Source organism: Micromys minutus (genome assembly GCF_963924665.1).
Source record: "Micromys minutus genome assembly, chromosome: 4".
Classification (NCBI taxonomy): Eukaryota; Metazoa; Chordata; class Mammalia; order Rodentia; family Muridae; genus Micromys; species Micromys minutus.
The window spans coordinates 43688184-43702649 of record NC_137973.1 but is presented as its reverse complement, the minus strand read 5'-3'; the positions used below and the strand labels follow the sequence as shown (position 1 = coordinate 43702649).

The 14466-nt window shown below is 39.8% G+C and overlaps 1 protein-coding gene across 1 annotated transcript in view; it reads left to right on the top strand.

The window, feature by feature from the left end:
• Nucleotides 1-2076: 2076 nt before the first annotated feature.
• NTNG1 (netrin G1) overlaps nt 2077-14466 on the top strand; it is a gene marked incomplete at both ends in the record, with an annotated part of 162993 nt that continues 150603 nt past the window's right edge. The window contains 2 exons of the mRNA XM_080916024.1: nt 2077-2094; nt 5667-6307. Coding sequence (XP_080772150.1) covers nt 2077-2094; nt 5667-6307 — 659 coding nt within the window. The remainder of the gene's footprint in view (nt 2095-5666; nt 6308-14466) is intronic.

Genomic DNA, 14466 nt, shown 5'->3' with positions numbered 1-14466 from the left:
GGCGATTGATACGAATCGTTGAATGTATGAAACTTTTCTCTCATCTTTCACGTCCCTGAAGCACCAGGTCTATGTGAAGCTCTGAGGAACTATGTTTCGTCAGCCTTCACACAGAGCTGGCTGAGCTGCTGATGGCTACGAGAAGGGCACTACTTCCCAAAACACAAATCACAGACCCAGGCTTCCCATGATCAGGTCTTTATGAAGGGACTGGGGTAGAGGATGCTTCCCCATGGCACTAGCTCTTTAGGATACAAAGGGGTTACTTAGCTTAAGATGGGCCGGAGTAAGTGAAAGTAGATGTATCTTGTGAAGCTAGGCAAGGTTTCTGTTGTTCTTTGTCTCTCGAACCCTCAGCTTTTTTTCTAAATTATTTATTCATTCACTCACTTTACATCCTGCTCACTGACCGCTTCCCTGTTTCCCTCTCCCCCATAATTCTTCTCTTATCCCCCCCAACCTCCTCTTCTCCTCTGAGCAAGTGGGGACCTCCCTGGGTATTCCACCATCCTGGCATTCCAAGTCTCTGTTAGGCTAAGTGCTTCCTCTCCCACTGAGGCCAGACAAGGCAGCCTAGGTAGAAGAACATATTACACGTGCAGACAACAAACAGCTTTTGGGATAGCTCCTGCTCCAGTGGTTCAGGACCCACATGGAGACCAGGTTGCACAGCTGCTACCTATTTTCGGAAAGGCCTGGGTTCAGCATGTGTATGTTCTTTACTTGGTGGTTCAGTCTCTTGAGAGCACCAAGGGTCCAGGCTAATTGATGCTCTTAGTCTTTCTGTGAAATTCTCATCCCCTTAGAGGCTACAATCCTTTCTCCTATTCTTCCATAAAAGTCCCCAAGCTCCATTCACTGTTTGGCTGTGAGTGTATGCTTCTGTCTGAGTCATTTGGTAGGTGGAGCCTCTTAGAGGACAGCCTGTCTGCAAGCATAACAGAGTAGTGTCAGGACTTGGGGTTTGAACATGGGATGGGTCTCAAATTGTGCTACTTATTGGTTGGCCATTTCTTCAGTCTCTGCTCCATCCCAAATCCCTGCATTTTTGGTAGACAGGATAAATTTTGGGTGAAAAGTTAATGTCCCTATCAATCCACCAGTGTCCCCACCTAGCCACAGGAGGCAGTCTGCTCAGGCTCCATATCCCCAATTCTGTGAGTCACAGGTTAGGACACCTGCATTGATTCTTGGGTGCCTTCCCTATCTCAAGTCTCTCTCTCTTCCTGGAGATAAATCCTACCCCTCACCTCAGTTGTAGATTTCCATTCATTCTCGTGGCCATCTGGCCACCCCTCCCTCCATTCCCCTCCTAATCCCCTCTCCCATTCAGTTCTCTCTGTCCATCTTCCTTCCACTACCATTCCATTTTCTCCAAGTGAGGCTCAAGCATTCTTAGACAAGGTTTCTCAATTTACGGTATGTCAGATGCTGGTGATTTTCATCCAAGCTAAAACAAAATCTTAAGCCGCCTTTCAATTAAAAAATTAAAAACAAATTGTAGGGCATTTTCTCGTGACGGGTCAGCACTACTTCTAAGGCAAGGCTGTAAGACAGAAACCTTGGGTTTAGATATCAGGGGGTTCTTGATGGCTCTGCTTCTTAAACCCTTCCAGTGATTTTGGCACTTTTCCACTTCTGTATGCTTGATTCCCTCCAGTCTGAGGGAGGAACAACAGGATATACAAAGTGCCTTAGCAAACTGAATGGGGGAAGGGGGTTGACATGACCTTTATTTCCATGAATGGGTGAATGCCTTTTAGACAGATGTCTTCAACAACTTTTTTTTTTTTTCTTTTAGGATGAGGTTTGTTAGTATTTATGCATCCCCAGAAACAGACTGATGTGCCTCTACTTCCTTTGGTCCTAATTCCTTTTTTCCCATCTGAGAATCTTTTCACATGGAGGCTGAAGGTGAACAGATACTGTCCTCCAATAACAGTTAATACTAATGTATGATTATTCTATCCAGTGTAGTGAACAAAACCAAATCCCATTATTCCCACACTTCTGGCCATAAGTGAAGGTGCTCCAGTCAGGAGGAAGGTGGTAGCATCCACATTTGAGGTTATGCAGATGGCTGCATGCTCACAGGTATGGAAGTCCCCATATTTTAAAAGTAAATTTCAAATAGAGGTATGATCTTTGTAAATCTGACCCCTTCCAGTAAAATGTGCATTTACATCTATTTGGAATTTATAAATCCTGACAGATTCCACAATATTTATAGCCCTCCATAAAAAGCTTTTGCCAGTTTGCAGAGCTTTGCATTTGGTGCTCCGGTATGCTTAAGAGAGTTTAAATAATAATAAATTTGGTGAGTTATTCCACCTGGAACAGAAAGTTACCCACCCCCCACTCCCACCCTTACCCCGCCCCAGCTCATCTTGAAGGAGAGGCCTATAAATAGTGACACAGACACTGAGATCAGGAATAGGGAATTGAAATTTGAGAAAGAAGCACAGCAACATTTCCATTATCACTGATTTCTTGAGTATATTTTTAAAACACTTCTGTTCCTCACATAATATCCCTTCTCACCTTTCTCCTGCCTCATCTCAATTATACCTGAGTCCCCCACACCTGTTGACCAATGTTCGGATTCAATTGCCTTAATGGGGAAGGGGGAGAAAGTATTGGCTGACTAGGTAGGGGCAGGCTGCCTCTAGGGAAGACAGCAATTCTTCAATGTCCATCTTGTATTTCACAAGAGTCAGCAGGTAACTGAGCGTCTATATCTACAGTGTAAATTAATTGCTTGAGATCCATCTCACACATCCAACAGATGATAGGATCAAAAGCTCACAGTTCATGAAAAGAATAAGAGAAGAGTTCTACGCGTAATTCCAAAAGAAAGGCTGAGGGACCATATGGGAAGGTTGATTCTTCCAGCCAACGATGCTCACAAATGCCCATAACAGATTGAGGGAACCTAGTAATCCATCTTATCCATAGTTTCTTTTTGCATAGTGTCAGCAACGTGTGGTCATCTGGGGTCCAAACGTGGAGTGGGAAAACTTAGGAATAAACGACTTTTTTAAGGATCACATTGTGCACTGTTGTAAGTACCATGATAAAATTTCTTACTGTCTGAGTCCATCCCACCCTTTGTGGATAAGAATAGCATTGTCTTTGTGTGCACACTGCACATACTGCTCACTGATTAGTCACTGAGTAGCAGGCTCAGTTCTCAAAGCAGCATTTCCCAGCCTCACAGGATTCATATCCTGCTAGCCTAGTGCTATATCAAGAACATCCACCCATATCCCCCATTTATAGCATTTCATCACATGGACACTGTACAGTCCATATCTGCCTCAGAAAGAAGAAGATAAAAAAATATTTCAAGAGTGACCTCATTCGCATAGTTTTTATTACAACGTGTTGTTTTGTTTAATTATGAGTTATCAGTGTTACATTTCTATTGTACAAAATTATAAATAATTTTTTCGTAGGTTAAATAGGGGTAGGGGAAAAACATATATACTGGGCTTAGTGTGGCCAGAAGTTTTTCAGTATTCCCTAAGGCTCTTGTGATGCATCCCCTGAAAAGAAGGGAAAACTATTGTACCAGAATAGTAGACCTTCTATGTTATAATTTGCTTTACTTTGTAAAGAAGAATTAAGAAATACTGTGTCACTGTCAATAGATTCTACTGTTGGAAGCTGAGAAGAAGCATTTAGTGTAGGAGAAACAGCATTACAACTTAGAAGAGGCATTCAGGGTAGCAGAAACAGCATTACAACTTGTGACATGACAAGGAGCTCTATTTCCAGCTTCTTGTTTGAGTGGGTTGTAAAGGAAGTAGCATTTGTAAGGAGAATAATAATCAACATCCACTGGGAGCTGCCTATGGGCTGATGCAAGGAAACAAACACACAAGTGTCTGGTTTGGTACATCACCTTCTTCATCGCCTAGAGCAGGTGCCCTACAACCTGAAGGGTCCACAGCTACAGTCAACATCTGCACTCAACCATGCATGGAAAGAAGACATGTGGGAGGGGGCAGTGTACAGAAAGTTACCAATGGCAAAGCCTGACTCTGCCCCTGTAGAGAACTGTATTGATTCATTAGAATAAGCAACAGGAAGACACCCTGTGTTGCAGCCTCCTGCCATTTACAGATTCCTCTTTTGCAAATGTTCCTTGTTTCATGGTTTCATATGCTGTATAGTCAAGCCCAGGACAGTTGACTCTGCACAGCAAACATACAGATCATTCCTTGTCAATGTTCCCAAAAAATGTGATGTAGTAACTATTTACATAACATTTACATTTAAATCATCTCCAGATGATTTAAAGTATGTGGAGGGTATATGCAAATGCTTTGGATTTTAGATTAGCAGATTTGGGTATCCATGGAGGACCTGGAACCAATCCCTCTAGGATACTGCAGCAGAACTATAGTGGGCTTCCATGCCCCATTACATGGAACACATTCTCAGTCCAAGACATTCCTGAGCACTCCCCTCATCTCTAGCTATTAGGATGCCAGATGTTTGGACCAAGCCCCAGAGCCTGCAGTGTACCACATTTTAATGATTTGTGGTGAATAAAGTAAATGCTTTAAAACCAGATTTTATGAAGCAGGGACCAAGTTAAGTATGATAGACTGGGGGCAAAGCCAAGAGGAAGCTGAATGTTAATGAGGGTATCCATGGCTGTAGAGGACATGGGTTAGGCATCTATCATTCGTGGATAATTCAAAACCCCTGCTTGAAAAGTGAGCTGCTAAAGAACCATGACTTACTAAGACCTGAATAAGGATGACATCAGTAGACATGCCACACAGAAGGGGACCTCTCAGATGCCCTTATCCTCAGACAAAGAACTGCAGGCAACAGACAAATCCTGAGAGTGGAAGAAATAATCTTCCTTGGGGAAAAGCACACTAATTGATCATCCAGTACCAAATGGTCAGCCCTAAAAACTTACATACAAGAAACATTATATGTACTGAACAAACTGTATTTAGAAATACACACACACACACACACACACACACACACACACACACACATAATTATTTAAGAGAGGAGGGGGGATACATAGGAGGAGTTGGAGGAAGGAAAAGAAAAGAGAGAAATGATATAATTATATGTTAATCACAAAAAGAAACCATATTCTATGCAGTGTTAAATCAAAAAGGGATTTCCTACCTTCCAAGAGGATGTGGAAGGCATGGGGGCCTTAGGCAATGATGAGTCTCTGTGTCTCTGTAATCATACTCTAGGTCTAATATACATGGAATAAAGAAACTGTTTTCACACTTTGAAGTCAAGGGAAAGACAAAGCATTATTATATTAATTTGATTTATTTTTATATGTTATAGTTATATGTGTTTTGTTTGTGCACCTGTCACATGCCTAGTGCCTGTGGAGGCCAGAATAGTCCATAGGATGCTGTGGAACTAGAGTTACAGTCAGTTGTGAGCTGCCGCATAGGTGCTAAAAATTGAATGTGGGTCTTCCAAAAGAACACGGCAATATCTTTAACTAGTTAGTCATCTTACCAATGTCCCGAAGTACATTTTCTAAAGGCTATTATAGAGGAGAATGCAGTTAGAAAAAGTGAAATGTTTAATGATTTTGTTATTGCTATTTTCTCTCCTAGCCTGCTAGCAATGAGTACTTAATGCACTCTTCGTTTTTGTGTCTTCCACAGGGCAACCCTTACATGTGCAATAATGAGTGTGATGCGAGTACTCCTGAGCTGGCACACCCTCCTGAGCTGATGTTCGATTTTGAAGGAAGACATCCCTCCACATTTTGGCAGTCTGCTACTTGGAAGGAGTACCCCAAACCTCTCCAGGTTAACATCACTCTGTCTTGGAGCAAAACCATTGAACTCACAGACAACATAGTTATTACCTTTGAATCGGGGCGTCCAGACCAAATGATTCTAGAGAAATCTCTTGATTACGGACGAACATGGCAGCCCTATCAGTATTACGCCACAGACTGCCTACATGCATTCCACATGGACCCGAAATCCGTGAAGGATTTATCCCAGCACACAGTCTTAGAAATCATTTGCACAGAAGAGTATTCCACTGGGTACTCCACGAATAGCAAAATAATCCACTTCGAGATCAAAGACAGGTTTGCGTTTTTTGCTGGACCTCGGCTTCGAAACATGGCTTCCCTCTATGGACAGCTGGATACAACCAAGAAACTCAGAGATTTCTTCACAGTCACGGACCTGAGGATCAGGCTGTTGAGACCCGCCGTTGGTGAAATATTTGTAGATGAACTACATTTGGCTCGTTACTTTTATGCGATCTCAGACATAAAGGTGCGAGGAAGGTAAGAGAACACCTCTCCATCTTGAATGAGAAAAAAATAAAAAGACCATGTCCAAAAATTATGCCCACAGTTATAAAATGACTTAGGTCAGTTTTTATTGCCTTATTTCTGAGGAGCATCATTATGCAAGTAGGTTCTAAAGGCATTTGAGACCCTTTGGCTCAACAACGATTTGCAAACCCACACTGGCTATCACTCTTCTGGCAGTCTTTGGAATTTCAACCAATGAAAACTTAAGTATCTTATCTGAAGCAAATAAACTCCCTAGGAAAGGCAATGCTAAATCCATCAACATAGTGAAGCTGCTTGCCCTGATAGAAGGCTAAAGGAAACAAGGTTATAACTTGTATTTCCCAATGCAAGCAAGAATCACCATGCAGTGTTAGACTCAAAAACATCTGAGAAATAAAATCCATTTTTTTAAGAGTGGTAAGGTTCCCTTTCTTAAGATCTTGAACTCTATTGTATTAAATGATATTTCACTTATAAAACACAGACATGAGACTCTCATTGGTCAAGTACAGATGGTCAAGAGTTGTAACATCAGTGGTTACATTCAGGGATACCTGGTTTTAGTAATATGAAAAAAACTACAATTAAGTTACAAAGCATTAGAAGATGTTTGAATGAAAAACTCCAACAATGAGAACAAAAACCTACCAATGTAGAGATTTTCATTCAGCAAGGCATGATGGGAATGGAAGCAGGAGATCATGGGTGGGAAATAAAAAAATGTAAGCCACAAAAGAATCATTTCAAAAGTGTAAAAATGTATGTGGAAAAGTGTGTAAATGGTACACCTGGCTTATAGATCTAAATAAACAAAGGTACAAACTCAGATAAGTCAGGCCTCCTTCAATTGGCCAACTTTCAGATTCCCTTAGGTCTGCCTAGTCCTCAGAGACTGGAGGTGCTAAGGCTCTGGTCCTTCGGAGAGTTGTCCGCCATATGTTAATGAATAGGCATTTGTTGCTGTTGAGGGTCAAAGTGAGACAAGAAGATGCAGTGGTGAGCTTCACCGCTTAGAGGGGCTTGTAGGGTTTCAGGATGTTAATTTTGGGAAAAATAGCATGAATTTGTGGATGTCTCCTCTGTTTAGTGCTGTGTTCCTCATGGCCAGTGAAGAGTCTTTAGCTTTGGACCTTACTGTCAACTTTTAACCAAGGTCACAATGATGGATGATGAGAATATCTTAAAAGCAAGTTAATATTTTTGAGAGATTTATGCCATGGTATATTGATACCCACACTGAGATTGGGTCCCTCAGTGTTCAGAGAAGAGTGCATGGATTTGCGGGAGATTAGGACAGGGCAGTGGGATGATGCTTGCTGTCTTCTCTGACTTGAGTATGTGAGGTACCAAAATGCTCTGTCACATTCAGGAACAACTTAGCCAAAGACTATCAACTTAAAATGTGGTCTTATTTATTCTTGTTAGTATATACTTTATGAAAATATTTGATATTTTAACGGTAGCACACCAACATCAAATGACAAATACGTTGACTAAAAGAATAAAGCTTAAAATTAATAGCCTGAGATTTATAGGATTTTGTTATATTAAATTTAGGTAGGTCGGTTTCTGGCAGTTTGAAGACTTCTTTATGTGTACTTGAGTTTCTAGAGATCACTCTACCCCAAAGCTTTGATTTGCCCTTGTCAGAAAGGCAATCATTTCAGAGGTTTTCAGCTATGAAACAGCCAGTGTTAGAGCTTATATTTTTGCATTGAAAATTCATTGTTCTATTCTCTGATTCTTTTGAAACAGAGTTTAAAACAGGCTTTCGAGCTAAGGACAGCTTTATGCATGCTCCACTGGAGTTAGACAGGCCATCTCCTAAAGGTGGCAAGCCAAGAACACAGAGTCCCTCCAGACTTCTCACCTTTCTCTTAAGCCTCGCCTTAGCAACGACCTCCAGCTGCTTTTCCCTGGCTGTGAGGGTTGAGCTGGACCCAGGTTGTATCAAGCTGCCTTCCCTGATCTCACCTCCGCTGTCATTGCTGTTCACCAGATAGCCATGAGCTGCTGAGAAACAGCTGGGCAGAAAAGAAAGGTCCAGTAGAGGTGAGACTCCTCCAGAAGGTGCTGCTCCATCACCTCCACCCTCTGTCCAAATTCCTCAGGGCAAACTGATGCTGGCATGTACCGCACTAGGCACCAGATGGCTGGAATATTTTTAGTCCTGGGGGAGGGACAAAGAAGCAAGGCCTGATGGCTCCGGCGTGTCTCCAGCTTTCAAGTTATATAAGGAATATCTGCCTATGATGGAACCACTAAACAGAAAGATGAGCAATGGTGGTTCATGAGGCCTTCTAGCCTAGAAACCATCATGATTATTTTCCCTTGAAAATTTCAAGATTAATGTCCTCGGTTATCTCGCCCTTAAACATGAGGTCATCTATTCAAAGCTTGTCTGATAGTTGATGATGTCTATGAGAAAGTTCTAAATTTTCCAAAATCTAAGCAAGGGCATTGTTTCCCACACCCCACCTTTACCATTATTCTATGACAACACAATTATAAAATCATATATATATATATATATATTTATATATTCAGGGATAATAATGATATTTTTCAATCTGTCACTTTCAATACCATCCAAGCAAAATGTGGGAACGTATTATTATGAATTATTATATAAAATTTGGATGCAGACCAGATATAAATGTTTGCAAAACAGGCAAGTTTTTTCATCTTGACATATTAAACTATGAAATAGAAATATTTAAAAAATATACTGTACATATGCATATGTAGAGTTTATATTGACTACTGTTTTTTCACCTAAAAGCAATGTTTTGACTATGGTCAGATTAATGGGTCATTTACACACTTCTAAGCGTGTGATATATCCAGTATCTATTGAGCTGATGACAAAAACTATGATATTATCATAAAATGTATTTCTCTCTTACTACATGCTTTCTCTGCTTTCATTTGCCTCTCCTCATTGAGTATTTATTAAGATAATAGAAGAAAAAGAGGAAGCAGTGCTCCTGGCAATCTCAGCAACTACATAGCACTTACATTGTTCAATAAACCTAATAATCTTCACGGACTAATTCTGACTTATGGCTGTCCTGCTTCAGTAAATCAGGGTGATTTTCTCTAGTGAATAATAGAGGAGTTCGGTGCGCCAGGACCTTAATTAAAGAGCCACTCTCTTAGTCTTGATCTCATTTTAATTTACAGGGTAATACTACAATAATATCACTAATGGAAGGTACATTAAAGGGCATCAAGTAGCATTAACTGTATTAAATTATGGTACTTGTGTTAATTAACTGCTGAAGCAAGATGTTCTAATGGCCAAGAGTTCGTCCAGTGCATAAATAAAACGTACCCGACTGAGAGGTGAGAGGAGATATGAAGAAGTTTTTCCCATCCAGACAGGGGGTTAAATTCAAAAGTCATTCAATATATAATGTCCAAAATGTTTCTGAGTTATACAGTGGGAGGTATAGGTTTTCAAATACCTCGTTTCCTTCTGAGCATTCTTTCCACAATTAAGTTAATTAAACTTGAATACTTGTCAGATGCATGGGTTTTTATCAGACTATAAACTCCGTATTCTCCTTTACTTCCTTGAAGTAAGATTGAGGATGTAGCGTGATTTATTATAATATTTTTTTATCTGAAAGATAAATGAGCATTTGGTAATAAGCTCATTTGTTTTTCAGATGTATTATCAGCAATGTATCAAACTACTACTGGCTTTGGACATTGGATAATAGAATGTCTCCATTAACAGCATAAACAGGAAGGTAGAATTGAAGGCAATATTCAAATCTGATCAGCATCTCAGTTTCATGTCTTTTAAAGTACATTCCTATCGGTTATCCATAGCCTTCAATGCAGTGAATTCTGTTCTTCCACCAACAGCGCCTACTCTCCTTCCTTCACAGGCTGGCTGTCACAATGTCACAGTAACAACTAGTCACCAGTTTAGTTTCTCCATAGCTTAGCTTTCTGAAGTTTACATTAAGTCCGGTGCAAGGATGTTAGAAAATGTCAGAAATAAGTAATTAATAAATTTCAAGTGCATTTCATTAAAGAATGTAGTCATAATTATATTTACCATGGATTATAATTGTTAGACACCTACTATGACAAATTTCTAACTTAAACATTACAAGTATGTATACATAAAGGACAAACAGTATCTTTAGAACCTTACACTCTCTTGATTTCAGATACCCCTTAAGGGTTTTGAAATGTAATCTTTCCCCAGTTACATAAATCAATTGATATTTTTATTAATAATAATAATTAATTAATATACTTACTTTGTTTTTCCTATTTCCATTTCTTTCCCCTAAGAATCACTCTGAGAATATCAGGAGAGAAGTCCCATTTTAACATATATATCCTGACTATAGTTCCTGCAACTCTTCTCCAAGCCCCCCACCCAACTGCTTTCCTCCAGACCCCATCCATTCCTGCCCCCTTTCTCTTCAGAATAGAGCAGGCCTCCATGGATTCCAACCAGCCATGCCATATCAAGTTGTAGTCACACTAGGTGATCTTCTCCTATGGAGGTTAGACAGGCAGTCCAGTGGAAGAAAAGGGCACCAAAGGCAAGCAGTGAAGTCAGAGACAGCTTCTGCTCCCATTGTTGGGAGTTTCGCTAGAAGACCAAGCCACACAACTGTAAAATATCTATGGGCTTAGGTCAGGCTTGGCCAACATTGTCTCCTGTACCAGAAGGCAGGGTATGAAACAAGACAGTGACAAAGCTATATTACTAGGGTGTAACAGAAGGAAATGCACCATACCTTCTCATTCCCAAAGTAACACTTAGCACTCAGAACCTGTAATTATTTATATGTCACCATCCTGGGGTTTTTGTAAGTAGGGCAAGGCAAAGAAGTTAGTACCCAAACTATGTAATCTCGAGTAAGCAGGAACATTTGTGAATGGTACTGGAGAGATGGCTCAGCAGTTCAGAGCACTGACTACTCCTCCAGAGAACCTGTCTTAGTCATGGTTTCTATTCCTGCACAAAATATCATGACCAAGAAGCAAGTTGGGGAGGAATGGGTTTATTCAGCTTACACTTCCACATTGCTGTTCATCACCAGAGGAAATCAGGACTGGAACTCAGGCAGGTCAGGAAGCAGGAGCTGATGCAGAGGACATGGAGGGATGTGACTTACTGACTTGCTTCCCCTGGCTTGTTCAGCCTGCTTTCTTATATAACCCAGGTCTACCAGCCCAGGGATGGCACCACCCACAATGGGCTTAGTCCTCCTGCCTTGATCACTAGTTGAGAAAATGCCTTACAGCTGGATCTCATGGAGACATTTCCTCAAGGGAGGCTCCTTTCTCTGTGATAACTCCAGCTTGTTTCAAGTTGACACAAAACCAGCCAGTACAGGACCTGAGGTTTGATTCCTACAAGACAACTCAGACATATCTATAATTCCACTTCAAGGTGATCCATGTCCCCACTTTTTGACCTCTCTGGGCATCAGGAACATACATAAATATTTATAGACATAAATGCAGCTAAAATGTCCATCTTTTAAGTTTGTAAAACTTTTGAAGTACATAGACAATTTTTAATTTTAAAAGTATTTGGAAAACATAGTGTCATGCTAAATTGATTTTCTAGTTATAAAAGTTATGACAGCTTTTGTGTGGTTCTTTAAATGTCATTCTTAGCCAAAATTAAAATAAATTTGCCAAAATCTTCACATTTTACTTCACATGTTGGAAGCACCCTGCCATTCACGTTGGGAAGAGTGGGCACTTTTGTTTTTTTTTGTCCTTGTTTAGTAATTATTGAAGTTGGGCTTTGCACCCACTTCGCAGATTCTGCTTTTGTAGAATTTCCCTTTTCTCTGTTATCAACTCACATTTTCTTCCATCATGAGGCAGATGCAGTGAACATACAGCAATGAACAAGGCAAAGCCCCTACTTTCAATGGGCTCATAGCCTGGAAGGGCACAGGCAATATCAGCTGAATGTTCTTACTGTTTGCTTCTTGTGTTTTTCATTGTTCCAATAAATTTAAAATTGAGTAACTATTAAATAAGACAGGCTTACTTATATCTCTGTTCTGAAGGATTATGGAGCTGTATATGATGACTTTTTTCTTGTGGTCATGGTCCCAAGGTAGCTCAGGGTATCACATGGTGTGAAATTTCTGGTCCTGCTATTCTCTAAAGCCAGTGGAATTAAATTGAAGACATTCACTTTGGTCACCATATTTAATCCTAAACATTTCAAGGTCTCATTAAATTATCTCATTATCATTAAAAGCCATCATTAAGTTATTTCTATCCTCTTAATATAGTGGGTTAAAGTTCAGTACATGAAGTCCCCGGAGATACAACCAAACCATATCTAATTCATAGCACTGCATGAATTCTTTTGAGATAAAAAAAAAAAACTACTAATTTAATAAGAGAAGACTAGTAAAAAAAGGTTGACATTTGTATGGTATCTTGAAATGTGTGGTGCAGTGTGCCAGGTAGTCAAGGTAGAATGGATATTCTCGGCAGACAAATTATGCACGAAACAGCACAGCTTGTTGAAGAATTTTAGATAAGAAATGAAGTGTAGAATCCTAAGAGATTTCTTCACATCTCCTCTCAATGGATCATCATCATCTTTAAGAAGTACTAAAAAATTTCTACATCTTGATCTAGCAATTGCTCATCTTATAATACATCCAAATTTATAAATTTTCACGTGTGAGGTGAATACAGAAGAGAAACACTTTAAGGCAGTGGTAGAAAATATTCCATTGTATGAGTACTGCGAGCTGTAACATTTGTTTAACTTAGGAGCAATTATGACTCCCAGACCTGGTGCTCAAGGCGAGAGTCAAGAAAGGCTCTTCAAATCCTTGGAAGTCAGCACCGAGTGATGGTTTGAGATTCTCTTGTAGATGCAGTCGGCCTTGAGAAGCCATTATTACAATCTGAGCCAAGACTGGGGAAAGATTCTTCAATCGGCTGAAGGGATGACATTCAGAATAACTACTGAAGCTGGTGTTTAGGAGCCAGTGGTTTAGCTATGTATTTATATTATACCACTCCATGTTTGGCAGTAGGAAACCAGGTTAGGATTCCAGTTCAGACTCTTTAATGTGCTTTTTTACTTTTCCAAAGCGTTTAGATTAGAAATTCTCACACTATATAGAATGGATAAAACTTGGATAATGAATCGCCTCTATTAAAAAAAGTCATTTATAAATCAGTCACTGAACCCAACAGAGCACTGATATTTAAAGGTGCCTTCCAAAGGAAACTGAGACATAATCCTAAAAAAATCAAGTTAGAGGCAAATGTTCTACTCCTTCTCAAAATGTGAGTAATGAGCCTTAGCATGTGTGTAGGCTTCGGCTTCAGAGATTCTTGCTGATTGCTTTACTTCAGTAGGTCCTCACAAAAGACTTGCAAGACCCATGGATCTAACTTTGTTTCACTGGTGAGAAAACCAAGGGCCAGAGATGTTTCATAGCTTTGTTTTTTCTGACATCACTCACATAATAAAGTATCAGTCAAACCAGCCAAACTGCGTTGGTCTCTAGTCCAAGTTTTTATATCCACAGTAGCCTGCATGGAGCTTAATAAACACAGACGACTCAGAAAATCCCTAATGGGTATACCGGTATACAGCAAGGCAAACCATTACATCTCTGCCATTTGTGGTGTGTTCAGGGGTCATAGACTCCACCATTTCTGCTGCTTGCTCTATCACTGCAACAGGTTGTTCTCTGCTTGGTTTTTTGTTTGTTTGTTTGTTTGTTTGTTTTTCGTAGTGTTTACTTTTGTAAATTGTCATGGTGTACCTGAGCTGAATTACTTTACTATATTAGACATAGGGATTTTTACCAACAAAGTAAAATTATGACACTATCATATTTCCTTAGAGAAAAATGCTTTGAATTTATTGAATATTTTTTCTATGTTTCTCTGAAAATGTAAGTACCTGAAACTGCACTTTATTAAATTAAAAACACAAAATAATTAAATAATCAAAAATACAATAGGTCACTGATATTACTGGATAAAATTGGAAATGGTGAGTCATACCAGTCTTTTAAAAGCCATCTCATCCTTTACTTGGGCCTCCGGGTTTCCTGTTGATTTTGTATATCACTTTCAATTCTGTATTTTAGAAGTTCACTGACTAAAGGCTTTAC